The sequence below is a fragment of the Muntiacus reevesi genome, chromosome 4 (genome assembly GCF_963930625.1).
Source record: "Muntiacus reevesi chromosome 4, mMunRee1.1, whole genome shotgun sequence".
In the NCBI taxonomy this organism is placed as follows: domain Eukaryota; kingdom Metazoa; phylum Chordata; class Mammalia; order Artiodactyla; family Cervidae; genus Muntiacus; species Muntiacus reevesi.
In genome coordinates, this window is record NC_089252.1 from 169,596,131 (window position 1) to 169,613,869 (window position 17,739).

The following is a 17,739-nucleotide window of genomic DNA, read 5'->3' on the forward strand; positions in this document are numbered from 1 at the left end:
TGCGGGGCGCACAGGGGCCTGCAACGGGGCTAGTAACCCGGGCCAGACAGAAGCGGGCTGACGGCAGAGGCGGGGCGCCAGCCTGGCCTTGCCAGCCCCGCTGAAGGCCGGCGGCGCGGAGGTACCTCCCGCGCGGCCCCGCTGCGGGCCGCCCGGCCCGGCCCGGCCGAATTCCCTGCTGGGGCTTTAAGGGGAGGGCCCTGAGCTTACGTGCCTGGCCGCGTCATTCTCGCGCGCCCAGAGCCTAGCTCTCCACGTGGGTTCCGCAGAGAAACTCGCGCTGGAGATCATGGCGGGAACCGAGGCTGGGGACGCGGCGGGGGCCGAGGCCCCACAGCCTCAGAAGCGCTACTATCGGCAGCGGGCTCACTCCAACCCCATGGCGGATCATACGCTGCGCTAGTGAGTGAGCGAGGCAGGGCGAGCAGGGGGCGAGAGGAGGGCAGAATTCTCGGATTAGCCCGGAAAACCGATCGCACTGGAACGGCCGGGAGGGTTTAGGGGACTCCAGCGAGGCTCGCTGGGTGACGTCAGCTGTGAGTGTGGTGGGGCGGGAGGGGCGAGGTAAGATCCGGCGGGGGGCGGGGTTTGCGGGCTGGAGGGGGCGTGGTGTCCTGGCCGACGTCTGGGTAGGATTGCTAGGCGGGGAGGAGAGAAATTGTTACTGAGATTAGAGTGATGGAGGAAGAATGTCGTTTCCATCTTTCAGTTTAATCTGTGAAATTTAGCAAAAGGCAAACTTGGAGGGAGGGATCAATTGGGAGCCTGGGATCCACATGTACGCACTACTAAAGTAGATGACTAGTAAGGACCTCCTGGATAGCACAGGGAACTCTACTCAACCATCTGTAATGACCTAGATGGGAAAAGATTCTAAAAAAGAGTGGTTATATGTATATGTGTAACTGAGTCAATTTGCTGTATAGCATACACTCACACGACATTGTAAATGAAGTATACTCCATTAAAATCAGTTTTGAAAAAAAAGAGGAACTTCCACACAACCCCACCCACACCTTACTCCATCCTCTTCCCGCAGAGAACTTCAGCAAAGACAAGTCCCAGTGCCTTAGGCAGCCAGTCTCTGGGACAAGGGGAACTTGAACCCCAGAAAGGAGAGATGCTCAGTCAGTCACATCAACCCTGGAAAGGGAGATAGGCGGATCACAGTCATGGGCCCCATGATAGGCCGATGATTCATCCTGGGGGTTAAGGGTGGTTTCCATTGTGCTCCCTAGAGGCCAAAGGGCCCACTCTTACAGAATTTTTGAGAAACCCTCCTCTCATGCATCTCCCACCCTCACCCATCCACCCACACACATAGTACCACTTCCACAATGGCGTAACCACATTTCTCACGCCTTCTCTCCACTAGCCCTGTGAAACCAGAGGACATGGACTGGTCTGAACTATACCCAGAGTTCTTCGCTCCACCACCTCAAAATCAGAGCCATGACGACCCAAAGGATGAGAAAGAAAAGAGAGCTCAGGCCCAAGTGGAGTTTGCAGACATAGGCTGTGGCTATGGCGGCCTGTTAGGTAACACTCTGGCCCTCTCTCTGGGGCAAGGAGAGGCAGTGCCTAGGTTCTGCCACCTCAGCAGGTTTGCTGGGGGCCATAGTTGGCCTTTCCCCTTCGGACCAGACACTGCTTGCTGTGACATCGTTGTGAAGAACCTCCACCTTCCCTCTACTCTGGGTCTGTGGCCTTCGCCCGGGAGAAGGGAGGGGGCTGCCTCAAAGCCTCTTAGAACTTGAGTTGTCTTGGTCTGGCCCCGCTCCTGGCTCTGGTCCCTACATGAGCTGTTTCACCTGCCAGGTGCCGGGTCAGTGAGCTGGTCAGCACAAGCGTCAGAGATTAGTAGCTGTGGCCAATGATCCTGAACTGTCTTTCTCGGGGATTCCACCCCCCTCTCCCTTCCCCCTTGCTCACCAGAACTCATTCCTTCTCCAAGATCCTATTTTCAGATTTCTCTTTTATCGCCTGTGTTGTCCCAGCATGCATGCTAGTCCCACTTCTCTATGTAGAGCTCTTCCATGGAAATAGCAGCACGACGGAGAGGAAGAGCGTAGTACGTGGTGGCGGGAAACCATGGTTCCAAGTTCCAGCTCTGTGGCTTCAGCCATTTCCTACCCTCAGTTTTATCATCTGTGCAGTTTACCGCATAATGTCATGAGAATTAAGTAAGACAATGTGTGGGAACACTGTGCAGACGTTAAAGCATGTGCACAGACACATGTATTGCCAGGCCTTCCCACTTCCGGTTCTGCTGACAATTTGGGGGTGTCCCTCAGCCTCTCCAGCACAGAGCTATCCATACAGGCAGCTCTGTGGCCACACTTTCCGTCCCTGATTTGGGTAATTGCTGATTGAGGCTTCCTTTCCCATGTTGACCCCTCTGTACATCCTGTAAGGGTGAGGTTGATTCTGTTTCTGTGTCCAGTGGAACTGTCACCGCTGTTCCCAGACACGCTGATTCTGGGTCTGGAGATCCGGGTGAAAGTCTCAGACTATGTACAAGACCGGATCCGGGCCCTGCGAGCCGCTCCTGGAGGTGGTTTCCAGAACATCGCCTGTCTCCGCAGCAATGCCATGAAGCACCTTCCTAACTTCTTCCGCAAGGGCCAGGTGGGGCGGGGCCCCCGGGGTTTAGGCTGGTAAGCAGGTGGGGTGTGGAGGCCAGGCTCTCACCACCCTGTCGGTGCTCGACGGTCTCACAGCTGGCAAAGATGTTCTTCCTCTTCCCTGACCCACATTTCAAGCGGACGAAGCACAAGTGGCGAATCATCAGCCCCACACTGCTGGCAGAATATGCCTACGTGCTGAGAGTTGGGGTGAGTCGAGAGCAGGAGGGAGGACAGGGTAAGGGGTCTAATAAGGGGCTTTCCAACCGAGAATTCAGTGGGGGGTTCGCTGGGGACTCCACCATCCCCGTCCCCCTGCTGCCCGGCCGCTCGCAGCGCCCCCTGCAGAGTGACTTTGCCTGCGCAGGGACTCGTGTACACCATCACCGACGTGCCGGAGCTGCATGAGTGGATGTGCACCCACTTTGAAGAGCACCCCTTGTTCGAGCGCGTGCCTCTGGAGGAGCTGGTAAGTAGGGAGCCCAAGAGAAACCGCGGAGAGTTACGGGAAGATCCTTGCCAGAGTTATCCTGTCTGCTTTGAATCCAGCTTAATGCCCAGAGGATGGGATGACTAGGGACCAGGGCAATCTGAAAGATGGGCAAGGACTTACTGGACCCTTCCTTCTCCCAGAGTGAAGACCCCATTGTGGGACATCTGGGCACCTCGACCGAGGAGGGAAAGAAAGTTCTACGCAATGGAGGAAAGAACTTCCCAGCCATCTTCCGAAGAATACAGGATCCCTCCCTCCAGGCAGTGACTCCCACTCCTACCCCTCCTGGTCACTGACTTTGCCTTTGTCTTAGTGGAGCCCCGTATTTGGAGGACTGGAAAGGAGATCAGACCCTTGGACCTTCCCAGCTCAGCCTGCTACGCAGAGAGCAGGCGGCAGTCTCTCAAGTTGAAGAGCTGCCCGGGGCAGGACCCTGGGGTTCGGGACTGCCCCAGACCCCTCTCACCATCGTGGGCTTCCAGGGGCAGCAGAAAGCCAAAGCAGCTGACTGGGAAGGTCAGAAGACCTTGGACCAGAAGGGATCCTTGGAAAGGAGTGGGGCTTGCTCTTCCTTAGCGCTCCCTTCTCCTAGGCGCTCTCCTTCTCAGCTGGAGCGAGGAATGCAGTTCTCCACGGTCCATCTAAACTGCCTGCTAGACTCAAATCACCTGCCCGCTCACGTCTGCTTTACGGTTCTGAGGCTAACATGTATATGTGTGCGCATACACATGCTGCTGTTTTTGAAGAAAGACTAGAGTGTGGATCACTCCCATCCTCTCCCGGCCTAAGACTTGACCCGGGGAATTCCTGTTCGCTTTGTTCTTGCTGTCTCTGGAGATCCTGGGAGGGTGTGGTGGTGGAGACCCCCTCCCTCCTCATGTTGACCTTTGCTTTGATTTCAGAGCTGGCTGACTAGCACTGAACCTGCTTGTGGAGGGCGGGAGTAAGGAGCAGAGAGCTGAACTGGGGAGGATTCTGAGGCTAAAAGTGGAAAGGGGCTGCTGACTAGAAACAACCCCCCCCCCCCCACACACACACACACAGGAGACTGAGTCAGCTGGAGAGTCAGAACTCTTGCTTAACCCTTGCTCTGTCCAGAAGCCCAGAAAAATCTCTCAACTCTTCTAGTTTGCAATAAGTTTCTTCATTTCTGCTCCTCAAGTCCCATATTCCCATGGCTGGTAGGACAGGGCTAACCCATGAACCCACCTGCCTTCTGTCCCATTGGGGACGGGGCAGGGGGAGCCATGTGGCACTGCAGAAAAATTCCCGGGCACAGAAAAGGTGCAGCCCAACGGGGCAAGAATCTGAGGAGAGCTCCAGCTGCAGCTTCTCTTCCGGCTCTTCCTCCTGGAGGAGCTGGAGGTCGGGAATTCCCGAGGAGGGCCTCCGGGGGGAGGTGGGGGGCCCAGCTCCCTGGGGAAGTGGTGGGAATACTGGGGACCGAGTCTGTATCTTGGTCAACTAAACCTCACCAAATAGACTTTCTGAGAAAGAGATGGACTGATGGACTAGGGCACCAGCCCAGGAGAAACTGAGGCAAGCCTCGCCTCCCTAGAGAGTCCTGGTAACGTGAGACCCAAGGGCGCCGCCTTGGCCGCTCCGGCCCCGCCTACTGTTCCTGGGTGCTAATCCCCAGCACCCAGGAGAGGGGATTGGCTGAGGAGCTTGCAGGGGGCGTCGCCACTACCGCGCCCAAGAGTTAAGTAGGAGCCGGGCAAGATGCTCTGGAGGAGCGAGTTTTGGTGGGTTCCCGAGCCAGACCATGACCCAGACCCTCAAATTCGCATCAAGAGTGTTCCATCGCGTCCGCTGTCCTGAGCTGGGTGCCTCGCTGGGCTCCAGAGGCTCCGACTCGGCGCCCCGGGTTTTGGCGGACCTCCCAGGCCCCTCCACGCCCGGCTTCCTCGCGGAGCTTTTCTGCAAAGGGGGGCTGTCACGGCTACACGAGCTGCAGGTAGAACGGGGCGCCGTTCCCACGACTGAAAGCTGGGGAAGTTGGCTTTCACAAACCCTAGTGCAGAACGGCGCAAGGAGGGCGGGCGGGAACGGAGGCCAGGAGTTACGGAAAAGACGAAGTCCTGGGGGCGGTGGCTCGCAGCACGCGGAGTCCCCTGGACACCCCGCGGAGGAGTGCGCTCCAAACGCGCCTTCTCGCGATGCAGGCGTCTGGAGGCTCGTAGATCCAGAACAAGTGCGCGGGAGGCGGGACTCTTAAAGCTAGTACGCTCCTATACCTTCCGCGGGGGCTCGTCCTAAGGTGAACAGTCCACAGGAGGAGCCTTTAGGGATTTCTCCGCCCAGGTGGCCAAAGAGCGGTGCTGAGTGTCAGCTTTGCGCCCAGCTCCTCCGTTTTGCCCATCACACCCAGACTTCCTAGGATGGGGAGTGAGGGAGAGGGGTTTGCAGCATCAGAGCCATACACCGCTTGGGAGCAAAAGCTCCCCCTTTCAAACCCGAAACAGCGCCCTTGGAGTTTGGCGCAGGCCCAGCCGGGAGCCCCCGGCCCGGGTCTCCAGGTCCGCTGCTCGCGCTCTCCCAGGTGCGAGGCGCCGCGCGCTTCGGGCCGGTGTGGTTGGCCAGCTTCGGGACGGTGCGCACCGTGTACCTGGCGGCCCCTACGCTCGTCGAGCAGCTGCTCCGACAGGAGGGCCCCCGGCCCGAACGCTGCAGCTTCTCACCCTGGGCGGAGCACCGTCGCCGCCGCCAGCGGGCTTGCGGACTGCTGACCGCGTGAGTCCTCTGGCCCCAAAGCCCCCGACGTCCAGCTGCCTTCCTCCCTTGCGGCCGGGTCTGGAGACAGTCTGGGGAGGTGGAGGAAGTTGGTCGTTCTCCCCAACCTTCTGGCAAACCGAGGTTCCCACCCCAGTCCGTTTCGCTCAAGCTCAGGTGGAGCCCGGCTCTCGTGCCTGTTCACCTTATCTTTTGAAGCCGGAATCTTGCGGACTCGCGGAAGGGGCCGAGGCACCAGGATCTAGATGCAAAGGAAGGTTCTGTGACTCAGCTTACCCAGGAACCCAGGCCCCTCCGGGGCAGGAAATGAGTAACGAGGAGTGGGGATGGAAAGCGGGTGCAGGCAGGGTCAGGCTTCTGTACCCCCGAGGGCGAGGACGCTATCCCTCTCCTGGCCACCCCGGCCCGACACGCTCCATCTCCAGCGCCACCGGCCCCGTCGGGCCGCCTCCCCCGCCGCCGTCTGCCCTGACGCGCCCCCTCTCCGCACCCCGCGCAGGGAAGGGGAAGAATGGCAGAGGCTTCGCAGCCTCCTGGCCCCGCTGCTCCTCCGGCCTCAAGCGGCCGCCCGCTATGCCGGGACCCTACACGGCGTGGTCCGTGACCTTGTGCGGAGACTGCGGCGCCAGCGGGGACTGGGCGCCGGGCCGCCCGCCCTGGTTCGAGACGTGGCGGGAGAGTTTTACAAGTTCGGACTGGAAGGTGAGCCCAGGACGGGAGCGCGCGTAGGAGGCCCCTGGGCCGGGTCTCGGGGCGCCCTGACAGCGCCCCCTCCCGGCCAGGCATCGCGGCGGTGCTGCTGGGCTCCCGCCTCGGCTGCCTGGAGGCGGAGGTGCCCCCGGACACAGAGGCCTTCATCCGCGCGGTCGGCTCCGTGTTCGTGTCCACGCTGTTGACCATGGCGATGCCCAGCTGGCTGCGCCGCGTCGTGCCCGGACCCTGGGACCGCCTCTGCCGAGACTGGGACCAGATGTTTGCATTCGGTAAGGCCCGGACAGGTTGGGCGTCCCGGGTGCGCTGGGCTTTCCAGGTGGCGCTAGTGGTAAAGAATCCGTCTGCCAGTGCCGGAGACATAAGAGATGCGGGTTCGATTCCTGGGTCGGGAAGATCCCCTGGAAGAGGGCATGGCAGCCCACTCCAGTATCCTTGCCTGGAGAAGCCCTATGCGCAGAGGAGCTGGCGGGCTGCAGTCCACGGGGTCGCAGACACTCAGGGACATGACTGAAGCGGCTTAGCGGGTTCACGCTCGGCAAGGCACGGAAATGCGCGGGGCTGCGGGAACATGAAGCTGTTCCCAGGCGGTGAGGGACACCCTGTCCCCGTCCGCGCAGCCCAGCAGCACGTGGAGCAGCGAGAGGCCGAGGTGGCCCTGAGAAGCCAGCCTGGGAAGTCTGAGGAGCACGCGGGACCTGGGGCACACCTGACCTACTTCTTGCTCCGGAAAGAGCTGCCCGCCGCGTCCATCCTGGGCAATGTGACCGAGCTGCTCCTCGCTGGGGTGGACACGGTGAGGTTCTCCCTCTGTGCTGGGAGCCAGCCCCACTTCCACAGCTTACCCTCCTCCATCTCGGGGCTATCGCCCTGCCGCCGGTAACCCACTGTGGTCCTCTAGGCCAGCTTGGCTTAGCACCTCCTGCGGTCCAGGCTGCCTCATATCCTGCCCCCTATGCCGGGTCCCCACTCTCGACACCTCTCACGCTTCCCCCTGTCCCCACAGGTGTCCAACACGCTCTCCTGGGCTCTGTATGAACTCTCCCGGCACCCCGAAATCCAGACAGCACTCCATGCTGAGATCTCAGCTGCCTTGGGCCCCGGCTCCAGTACCCAACCCTCGGCCACTGCTCTGTCCCAGCTGCCCCTGCTGAAGGCCGTGGTCAAGGAAGTGCTGAGGTGAGGGGGCAGGAGAGGAGAGCTAGAGGAGATGCTGGGGGGGGCTGGGGAAGCACACAGCGGGTGGGCGCTGGGAGAGAGGGTGCGGGACAACGGTACTCTCCCCCTGGCCAAGAGTGGGTTGGAAGGTGGGTGGCAGGAGAGGAAGGCTACAGCCCCTGCTTCACCCTGCTGTCTCCCCTTTGTGCTCTGCCATCCAGACTGTACCCTGTGGTACCTGGGAATTCCCGTGTCCCAGACAAAGACATCTGTGTGGGTGAATATATCATCCCCAAAAATGTGAGTAGAGCCTACAGGCCCCTCCTGCTAAGCCATCCCTACCTTAGGACTGTTCCGGTTCTCAGATACTCTCCATAAGCCCTTCAGACCTCTCCCTGGCCTCTCTGGGATATAATGGGCAGTAGAGAAAAGTAGCTCCAGAAAATGGCCGAATCACAGTCCACCAGAACCTGCCTTCCTCCCAGTCCACAGGTCCTGTTCTCGCCCTCCCTCCTGGCATGCTCGGGCCCAAATTGGCAAGTTTGTTTTCCTCCCTCACCAGACGCTGGTCACTCTGTGTCACTACGCCACTTCAAGGGACCCGGCCCAGTTCCCGGAACCAAATTCTTTTCGTCCAGCTCGCTGGCTAGGGGAAGGTCCAGCTCCCCACCCGTTTGCATCTCTCCCCTTTGGCTTTGGCAAGCGCAGCTGCATGGGGAGACGCCTGGCAGAGCTTGAGCTGCAAATGGCCTTGGCCCAGGTGAGTGATCTAGATCTTCTACTGTCCCCAGAGCAGAGGGCTCTAAAGCCATATTTCTCCTTCTGATAGTCATTTTTTTGTTGCTGTTCAGTCACTCAGGCATCTCTCTTCGCAACCCTGTAGGCTGTAGCCTACCAGGTTCCTCTGTCCATGGGATTCCTCAGGCAAGAATCCTGGAGTGGGGTGCCATTTCCTCCTCCAGGGGATCTTCCTGACCCAGGGACTGAACCCACACCTCCTATTTGCCAAGTGGATTCTTTACCACTGAGCCAGCTGGGAAGCCCTCCTGATAGGCATATGGAAACATATAAGACTTGGGAGACCTAATCCTCTGAAATATGTCAGTCCCATCATAGACCCTGAGGTTGAGTGAGGGTTTTTGGACCATCTTTTTCCCCACCATAATCTCTTACCCTCATTGACTAAGACATCCCCTAGTAGCCACAGGTGCCATTCCAACACTGACCATTCTAACACTAATAATGCCCGTTACCAACCAAGCCCACCATTGTAGATCCCTCCATAGTGATAGCCTTCTTCCTCCCTTTCCAGATCTTGATCCACTTTGAGGTGCAACCTGAGCCAGGTTCTGCCCCCGTCAGACCAATGACCCGGACTGTCCTGGTACCTGAGAGAAGCATCAACCTACAGTTTGTGGACAGATAGTCTGGTGGAAACAGGCTGTCATCATCACCGTGTCTCTCATCATAAGGGTTTATTAGGCATGAGACCAAGAGATGTATATTTCTCTGCAGTCTGTCTGGTTAGAGAGACCATAGCGAAGTGCTTGAAGCAGCCCTGATCAAGGTAGGAAGCATGCACCTGGCCTGACCCAGCAAGCCTTGAGAAAACCATGACCCATTAGCCTGCTTAGCCCTTCTAGTCACATGCATCCTTCAAGGGCCAGCTTCAGTGTTAACTCATCTTGCTGGGTGGCCTGAGGAAGAATTCGACCCCTGGCCTTTGGGGCCTCGAAGTGTTTACTGATGCTGCCGGCTAAGCACTCACCACGGCCTGAGCTAAGTGTCTATCTGGTCTGCCCCCGGCTGATCCTCTCTCGTTGCCTGTGAGCTCTTTGAGAGGAAGAATGAGGCCTTATTCTGTCCTCATACACCTTGCCGGGGCCTGTCCCTGGCTGGGTGACACCACGTGGACTCTCAGATTCTATCTGGATGAGGTGGCAGAAGGGACAAGCAGCTTCCCGGGCTCTGCTTCTTCCTCATCCTGCCCCTAGGAAGGTGAGTCTATCCTCACCTGGGTTATGATTTAAAAACAAACTCTCCTTGGCTTTCTGGTCACTATTAAGTTTGCTTGCTCCACCACTTAGATCCCAGGCAGAGATGTCTTTGGACCTAAGTCTTCCTTTTACATGTTGAAGTTTTTTAAATACTGTTTTTTAAATAAAAAAATTGTTTTGAATGTTCTATCCTTGACTTTTGACTGACTTATTTCCCTCACTTCCTACAAAGACCTGGAGGTAAGACCCTGACCCAGATTCCCTACGTGGGTTTCTCAGGTCCCGGAAGTGACCACCCACCCCACCCCCACCCCCACAACAATGGGAGGTCTAGACTCCTGGAGAACGGTTTGCATCACAAAGCCAGACACATTTCTACCTGTGGTGGGAACAGCCAAGTCTGGCTCCCTGTAAGAGATTAAGGAAGGGTGGTGTTGAAAAGTAGCTTCAAGGGCTAGGCTGTTAAAAGGGGTGGGGAGGGACTTGCAGAGAGGGCCAGAGACGGTTGACTGTTTGGTAGAAGAGTGCTTCTGGAACCTGGACGGCCAGGACTAAAAGGACACCTTAGCTCGGCCACTGCCCTCTTCAGACGTTGCTCCAAGGTAATTTCCTTCAGAGAAAGATAAGGTTACAGAGAGGTGAGGTCAGAGAGGAGTAAGGCCAAGTGTGGGGGTGGCTGAAGCCCGAGGGCACCAAAGCAGGAGAGGAGTGGGCAGCAGGCGTCCCTGTTCCCCTGAGTCAGCACTCTCTGGCCCCCCAGAGGCTGGACTCAGTTCTCTCCTGGTGATGTATGTAGATTAACTCATTTTCCATACAGATGAACCTCTCAGCACCTGCCCTGCAGCGCCTCCCTCCCCGAGTCCGGACTTGTCCCCCTTCTTCCTGCTCCCCTCCACTCCAATTAGCAGATGGAGAGAGATTTCACTTCACACTTCCTCCTCCTCTCACCACCTCAGCCCCTGCCCTAGACATGGCTCCCTTCCACAGAAACTCCGTCAGCCGCTAGCCTTCTGGGGGCTATCTATTTATGTAAGATCTGCGGAGAGGTGGGGTATACCCCCAAGCCTGTGCAAAGGCCAAGGTTTGGTGCTTTCGCTGCCCCCTCAGCTGCCTTCTCAGTCTCCTACCCTACTCACTACCACTAGCTCAACTTGAACCTAAGTGACCTGATTTGGGGCAGTTCTGAGCTTAGAGGGAGAGTAACTCCCCACTTCCTCTCTGACCCTTTCCCCTGGAATCAGTGGTCAAGATTTTTCACATTCATGCTCCTCATGGGAAAGTAGGCCTGCTCACTTGAGAAGGGCAGCAGACCTCATGGCCCTTTCCTGGACAACAATCCTTTAAAGGGGGAAAAAGGAGAGAGGAAGATATAGATTGCCGGTCCCAACCTCCATACCTGTACCTCCAATGGTCCTGAAGGGGAGGGGGAAATGCTGTCTCACTTAGCCCTGTTTTAGGGCCCAGCATGGAAATGGACCGTGTGCTTGTACGCTAAGTGCCTATGTTCTTGGTTGCATCTAAGCCTTTATGTGGGGCCATCAGGGGGAAAGCTCAGGCCGAGCACAGGAAAGCCCACCTGGGTCACACCTACCTAAACTCCACTTGGATAAGAACTTGGAGTCACTTAGTTTTGCTGTTTCCCTTCCGGTTCTCATCAGCTAGTCTGTAAAGGCACATCAGTGAAGTCTGATCCTTCTGTGTCCCCAGGTGGAGAATGTGGAAGGTTCTCTCTCTGGGGAAACTATTTCCCACTGGAAAAGGGGGGCGGGGTATAGGGCTCAGCCTCAGTCTTCCCTCCACTTTAATCCCCTGAGGTTGGAAGTGCTACACTTCAACACTTCCAGGCTGCTCACACCCAAGCACAGCTTTGACTCCGATTCTCCCAGGCGAGTCCAGGCGGCAGCACCATGGACAGCGGCCGAGACCCCTCGTGGAGAGGGGCTGGGGAGGACCATTTCCCAGGCGAGGATATGTGACCTTTAACAGAGAAGCATCCCCAAAACACCCCCAAGGAGAAGGCAAAGCAGGGCCTTCCCCGAGAGGAGGACCGATAATAGGAGAGGTCTCTGGATCTGACTTAAGCAATGTTATGAAGGAATTATTTTAATTGCTGATGAATAGTTCACGTAAGACACCATCCTTCATATAACACACAGCTCCAAGGCCGCAAGAGAAAGGGACCAGGCATCGCACTGGCATCTTATTCAGTCCTTCCCAAACCTTTTCTCAGCCCTCTACGCGCCTGCCTCCAAGCACAAGATCTTCCACTTAGTATCAACCAGCTGGGGCACACCAGGATCAGACCATGACCCTGAACAAGGGAGCTTAAACTGGGGCTGGAGACTCACAACCCTGGGACAGTCTGTCTGTCTCACTCCCAACGAGTCCAAACTCACTTCACACCACTTCTTCTGGCGAGCACATTACCTAGTAGGGATTGATAGAACCTGCAAGATTCCCTGAACAAGGACTGCCCCAGCCCCCAATGTTTAAGGGGCTGGAAGAGCTCTCATTCTTGCAAATAACCACCATCCTTCACATTTGCAATGTCTATTTCCCCTCAAATTTTCCATATCTATTATGATACTTAAGACAAATTTCCAAGACTCTAACTCCAGTTGAAAAACATTTTGGAATTTGTAAATCAGCTATTATTTGAAATAAATGCACCATCAACTAGTCTAGAAATCTTTTTATGCCATCACTAATTTTCCCTACAATGGCATTCAACCTGTCCCTCATTTATCCTCAATTCAGCCCTATGAGGTAGACAGGAAAACCACGGTGGAGTTTTTTTTTCTAAATCACACAACACCCAGGTGTCAGGTCCACCCCTGAGATGCTTCTGATCACTGCCAGCCAGCAGCCAACGAGAATTATTCACCACCAAGTGGGAGTTACACCTTCAAATCAGAAACCACTGCTGCATTAGGGATTTGCAACCGCTGCAGAGAAACTTCCCCACACCTCCCAACCCTCTAGAAAACCCCCGATGAGAAAGGAGTCTCCATGTGCATATAAATGATTCTTTATGCTCTTCCCCCCATGCAATGGGGGGTGGAGCACAGGGAAGTACCCCCGCCCTCATGCAGGAACGGGAGGTCAGTGTTTACTATAGTCTTATTGCCAGCTGCCCTGTGGCCATGGGGTGGGGAATGGGGGGGTCTACAGCCCCTTTCTTCTGGCATTGGTCCCCCTTCACCAAGTCACCATAGTGGAGCTGGGGGGCTGGAGGCCCTAGGAGCTGAGGTAAGGACGGTTCTCTACGGAAGAAATGATGCTCTCCCCACCTGCCCACTGGCTGCCCCAGGATGAGTGTGAGGGGCTGTCAGTGGGGACTGGAATGTATCCAGGTGTCTCTACCCAGTGGGCAGTAGAGGCCAGACAGTGTTCTCCAGCGTGAAGCTGTCCACGGAGACCCTCGCTGATGGAGGCGGTGTGCCCCGAACACCTTGTCCAGCTGGTACCTCCAGCAGCCACGACAGCGCATCTCTGGCCGATGCATTGACTCAACATCCCCACTCCTGAAGTTCAGTTCAGACTGTGGTGACCCTCATGACAACCTCACGGCCAGAACTGGAACTGGAACGGGCATCTGGTGGCCGCAGCTGTCCAAGGAGATGCAGGATTGTGTAGCCACAGCGTTGAGGCAAGAGCGTCCGCATGCGCTGGGCAGCCGGGGGGCGGCTGGTGGCCCCAGTAGGGGGGCCCGTCCGTGAGGTCCTGGGGCCCGGCTTCCCTGCCGTCCCTCCCCCTGCATCTCCTCCTATGTCCTTGGTCTTGTCATAATTCAGGACCTTCCACTGCTGGTTTACTGCCTGCCAGCGCTTGAAGATACGGTAGACGGAGGAGCCTTCATGGACGATGAGGCCTGAGCAAGAGGATGAGAAGTCCAGAGTCAATGCTGCCCAGACCTAGACCAGAGGCACTTAAGCCAACATTTCTCCAGGGGGAGGAGATAGGGTTGCAAAGGGCCCGGAGAAGCAGGTAAGGGAGGGACACCAGGATTCCCCTGAAGGTTCTCAGTGCTAGAAAACACGGCCATGAGACTGAAGGAATGGGCAGGGAAAGTGAAGTGTGTCAGCTGGAGGAAAATGCTGAGCAGGGGAGAGAGGTGCCCTCACCTATGCAGACGACATCCATGAAGCCGTACATGCCATAGCAGATCTGAAAGAGCAGATCTTGCCGTTGCCACTTGGCTGAAGGGCTAAGTGAGGACCAGATGAGCCAGGAGATGCTGGCGACGAGGAAGAGTGAGCCCAGAACTATGGCTGCAATCTGGACCTTCTCGATGACCGTCAGGGAGATGGCCTGCCACTGTACGGGAGAAAAGGCTCCAAAAAGTCACAGAAAGAGATGGAAAGCCAGGTTAGGGTTGCCCTGAATAGGAGGATGCACCAGGAGCCTTCCTGAAACCCTTCAGGTGGGACTAATAATCTGTCTTCTCTGTGCCTTGATCAAGTCTAGAATGTGGCACTTCTCATATTGTTTGAGACCATTTCCTGTCTTATTTTAGAAAGGCATGACAGACAACTGCTCGGAAATCAGATCATCTAGGATCTGAATTCCAAATCCTTACTCACTTTCTGGCTGAGTAACTTCGGGCAAGTTTTAAAATTTACTTGTGCCTCAATGTCCTCACTGACTTAAAATGTAGATACTAATGGTACGTAATTACTAGGATTAAAAGCGTTAGTACACACCAAGAACTCGACACACAGACAACTCTACATGTCTGCTTCCAGCAGCAACGGCAGCGCGACTGCCTTTTCCTCTTTCGCTGTCCCAGGGCCTGGCACACAGGTGGCGCCCAATAAATGTCTTTGTGAGTATATGAAGGAAGGGAGATATTTATAGACAGGAGATGATGATAACGGAGGAGAGGGTGACTTTGAAACAAGAGGAAATGGATGAAATGAGCTGCCTGGAGGGTCCCTGATTCTAACTGCTGAAGGGCCCTTGCCCCAGCCTCAGGGTGCTCCCCTTATACCTCACCTGCAAGGGATTCTTGGTGCTGATTGCCAGGACCTGGTACTTGAAGTAGCAGAGCTCACAGCTCCAGGAGCCCCTCTCGCTGATCCAGCGGATGAGGCAGGGCTGGTGCGTGCAGCGCACGGAGCCGTCGCAGCGGCAGGGGCTCAGGAGCTCCCCCTGGAGGAAGAGTGAGGAGAGGCCCTGTCAGCTATCGCCACCCGAGCTCCCCACTCCAGGAGTGGGGTCAGCTATCGCCACCCCACTCCAGGAGAGGGAAACCTCTTCTCCAGGTGTCTCCTACCTTAAAAAAAAAATCAGGCCTTTCAGCCAAAACGAAGAAAGACGCTAAGGATATAAGCCCAAAAGAAAAAATGCAGAGTTCAAGGTAAACTTCCCGGACCCAATAGAAGAGAAAAGAGAAGGGACGTGGAGGGGGAGTTGGCTGGTAAATACTGGGTCTTCTCCGTCCCTAGAGTTTGAGGAGGGTGCTCCTTAAGGCTTCCCAACCGGAAGGCCACCCCTTAGGATCTGGAGAAACAGAAGTGCGAGCTTCTGAGCCGCGCCTTCCTAACCCATCCCATCACTGCAAAGTGTGCCACCGATGCGGTGCAGACTGGGATAGGCTACAGTCCTCAGTTTCCAAGAATCAGAAAGGGAGATATCCTAAGGGTGGGCGTGGAGGCTGTTCCCCTTTAATCGAAGTAATTGCTCAAGACAGGAAGAGACACCCCCTGGGTGCCATCCCGGGACAACTTTGTCCATAACATTTAAACAAAGAATGTTCTTTGGAATGAGAAGGAAAGTTGTGGAATGGGAAGTGAAGAAAAGTGCCCCACGGAGAGAACTAGTGAGGGAGGCGACGGCACCGGCTGGGCGTCTCCTTTCAGGGTGGGAACAGAAGCGCTCTCCTGCCTACCCGCCGCCCAGCCCTCAGCCTGCAGAGACCCCGGGGTGAGAGAAGTGGGGGAGAGAGGCTGCCTCGGTGGAGCCGAGAAGGATGTGGGGCCCTCCCAGGAGAAAGCCCCACCCCTTCCTGGAGACCCCTGATCCGCCGCCACCCCGAACCTGCGCTCCCGGAGTCTCCAGCCCAGCCCCCGACCCCACTCCACTTCCACCCCGGGCCCCCGGGTCCCGCGCCGCCTCCCCAGGCCCCGCCCCGCCCCCGGGCGCCCCGGGTGCGCGCCCCCGCCCGCCCGCCCGCCGGGCGCCCAGGCCTGACCTGCTCGGGGCCCTGGAAGCAGATTCGGCACTGAGGGGTTCGGAGCCCGCTGTCCAGGCTGCTGCTGAGCGACAGGGCGTCCAGGGCGCCCGGGGGCGGCGGCGGCGGCGCGGGCGGCGGCGGGGGTCCGGCCCGCGGCTGCTTGTCGCCGGCCAGGCCCCTGGCTCTCGGCTCGGACCCGTAGTACTCCTCCTCGTCGTCGCCGCCGTCCCGCGCCGAGCAGCCGGCGAAGGGCGCCCAGCCGCAGCCGCCTCCCCCGCCCCCCCGGGGCTGCGGCTCGGCCGGGGGCCGCCCCCCGCCCGTCAGCACCAGCAGCTTCAGCTCGTTGAGGAACATGCGGAGCCGAGACTTGAGCATCGTCCGGGCGCCGGGGGCGGGGGGCGGCGGGCAAGGGGGCTCTCGGGCGGCGGGGGGAAGGGAGAGGACAAGGCCGGGAAGGGGGCGCGCGCTGGGGAGCCAAGCCCGGCCGGGGTCTACGGGCCTGCGGGAGCCGTTCACTGCTGCCGCCGCCGGGACTCCGGGCTTTGCGGGGCCGGGAGGGCTGGCGGCCCGGGGGCGGCGGGGCGGGCAGCCATGGCCGGGCAGGGGGCGGGGTGGGAGGGGGCTCAGGGTGCCGCGCCCCGCGGGTCCGGGTCCGGAGCGGGCCGGGCCCCCGGGGTTACGAGCCCCGGTCCTCCTGCGCCGGGGCCGCCCCCCATCGCCGTCTTCCTGGCCCCAGTCCCGCTCCGGCTCCGGCTCCGGCTCGGCCCGTGCGCTCGGCGGTGGCAAATGGCGGCTCCTTCCGGCGGCGGCGGCGGCGGAGACCCCCCCGGAGCGGCGGGCGGGCGGGGCGGGAGCCGGGGAGCCGGTGAGGGATGGAGGGAGGGGCGGGGCGGGGAGGGGGAGAGGAGGAGAAGTGGCCGCGGCTGCGCATCCCCGCCCTGCCCCGCGCGAGCAGGTGTCCCCAGAGGCGGGGGCGAGTGTGCGAACCCGGGGGAGGGCGGAGGGAGGGGCGTGGCCAAGGCAGGGGGGTGTGCACGCGGGTAGAGAATAGGTGTGTGAATGGGGGGGGGTGAGGATGGAAGGTGTGTGGTCACAGGTGCAGGTGCTCCAGGGAGGGAGAGGCTTGTGTAAAATGGGAGTGTGCAAAGAAAGCAAGCTACAAAAAAAAAGAAAGCTAAGCGAGGGTCCGAGGTGAGTGAGCAAGACATGGGCTCAAGCAATAAACACTTCTACACAAAAGACTGAAAAGTGTGCACAGTGTGGGGCCGTGGAAAAGAGATGAATGTGTCAGGGGTGGAACTGGATTGTATGAAAAACAGAGTGTGTAATTGTAATGTGTGAGGGAGGTGAGTGAGCAAAGGAGCGGAGTGTTAAAGGGGGGAGTGTCTTTCCTGGTATTCTCCTGACCCACCACCACTGCACTGAAGTGAACCACACCTAACACACACATACACACCCGCGCACGCACACACATGCCTAGCTCTTTGTTGTATGGGAGGGGGGATCTTGACCCTGAGAGCCAGTTGTACCCTCTCATCCCTTATTTCTACCTTACAGTTACATCCTCCCTCTCCTCTCCTTATCAATGCTGTGGGGAAAGGAATTCCAGGGAAGTTCATTGGGTCAAACACACTGGGGAAAAAAGTAATTAGTAAAAAAAGTAATTAACAGGAAAAGGGAGGGTATGTAATCAGGGACAGACTGCCAAACTAAGGATCCTCAATAGAAAGTGATGAAGGAGAGTAATGTTCTTACAGAGCATTCAAGTATTTTGGATGGATGGATGAATGAATCAGAAAAAGGGTCTGGAACCCAAGCCAAGATGGAGGATGACTTATATTTTAAAAA

The 17,739-nt window shown here is 57.7% G+C and overlaps 3 protein-coding genes across 4 annotated transcripts; 2 read left to right on the forward strand and 1 right to left on the reverse strand.

The window, feature by feature from the left end:
* The first annotated feature begins 161 nt into the window (after positions 1–161).
* Positions 162–3,885, forward strand: METTL1 (methyltransferase 1, tRNA methylguanosine). The gene is made up of 6 exons (XM_065934748.1): positions 162–402; positions 1,376–1,539; positions 2,444–2,628; positions 2,721–2,834; positions 2,992–3,093; positions 3,258–3,885. The coding sequence occupies exons 1-6, from the start codon at positions 290–292 to the stop codon at positions 3,411–3,413; spliced, it is 834 nt and encodes a 277-aa protein (XP_065790820.1). The 5' UTR covers positions 162–289; the 3' UTR covers positions 3,414–3,885.
* A 138-nt stretch (positions 3,886–4,023) lies between these two features.
* Positions 4,024–9,905, forward strand: CYP27B1 (cytochrome P450 family 27 subfamily B member 1). Of its 2 annotated transcripts, none has more exons than XM_065934745.1 (9): positions 4,024–5,074; positions 5,660–5,850; positions 6,350–6,552; positions 6,633–6,833; positions 7,182–7,357; positions 7,568–7,740; positions 7,941–8,019; positions 8,282–8,479; positions 9,032–9,905. In XM_065934745.1, the coding sequence occupies exons 1-9, from the start codon at positions 4,883–4,885 to the stop codon at positions 9,143–9,145; spliced, it is 1,527 nt and encodes a 508-aa protein (XP_065790817.1). In that variant the 5' UTR covers positions 4,024–4,882; the 3' UTR covers positions 9,146–9,905. The 2 variants fall into 2 exon arrangements, with proteins under 2 accessions (XP_065790817.1, XP_065790815.1); XM_065934743.1 differs by lacking the exon at positions 9,032–9,905 and adding an exon at positions 8,603–9,023.
* Positions 9,906–12,393: 2,488 nt separating this feature from the next.
* On the reverse strand, positions 12,394–16,747 carry MARCHF9 (membrane associated ring-CH-type finger 9). The gene is made up of 4 exons (XM_065934751.1): positions 15,910–16,747; positions 14,712–14,867; positions 13,841–14,033; positions 12,394–13,587 (listed from the first exon to the last, which is right to left on the reverse strand). Exons 1-4 carry the CDS (start codon positions 16,264–16,266, stop codon positions 13,253–13,255), a joined length of 1,041 nt encoding a protein of 346 aa, XP_065790823.1. The 5' UTR covers positions 16,267–16,747; the 3' UTR covers positions 12,394–13,252.
* Positions 16,748–17,739: the final 992 nt, after the last annotated feature.

Coding starts and splice junctions, on each gene's coding strand:
- METTL1 (XM_065934748.1), top strand. CDS start 290: ATGGCGGGAACCGAGGCTGGGGACGCGGCGGGGGCCGAGGCCCCACAG. Junction 403..1,375: donor GCGGATCATACGCTGCGCTA/GTGAGTGAGCGA, acceptor TCTCTCCACTAG/CCCTGTGAAACCAGAGGACA. Junction 2,629..2,720: donor ACTTCTTCCGCAAGGGCCAG/GTGGGGCGGGGC, acceptor ACGGTCTCACAG/CTGGCAAAGATGTTCTTCCT.
- CYP27B1 (XM_065934743.1), top strand. CDS start 4,883: ATGACCCAGACCCTCAAATTCGCATCAAGAGTGTTCCATCGCGTCCGC. Junction 6,553..6,632: donor TTACAAGTTCGGACTGGAAG/GTGAGCCCAGGA, acceptor CCTCCCGGCCAG/GCATCGCGGCGGTGCTGCTG. Junction 7,741..7,940: donor GTGGTCAAGGAAGTGCTGAG/GTGAGGGGGCAG, acceptor TCTGCCATCCAG/ACTGTACCCTGTGGTACCTG.
- MARCHF9 (XM_065934751.1), bottom strand. CDS start 16,266: ATGCTCAAGTCTCGGCTCCGCATGTTCCTCAACGAGCTGAAGCTGCTG. Junction 14,868..15,909: donor GCTTCCAGGGCCCCGAGCAG/GTCAGGCCTGGG, acceptor CTCTTCCTCCAG/GGGGAGCTCCTGAGCCCCTG. Junction 13,588..13,840: donor CATGGATGTCGTCTGCATAG/GTGAGGGCACCT, acceptor CCTCTTGCTCAG/GCCTCATCGTCCATGAAGGC.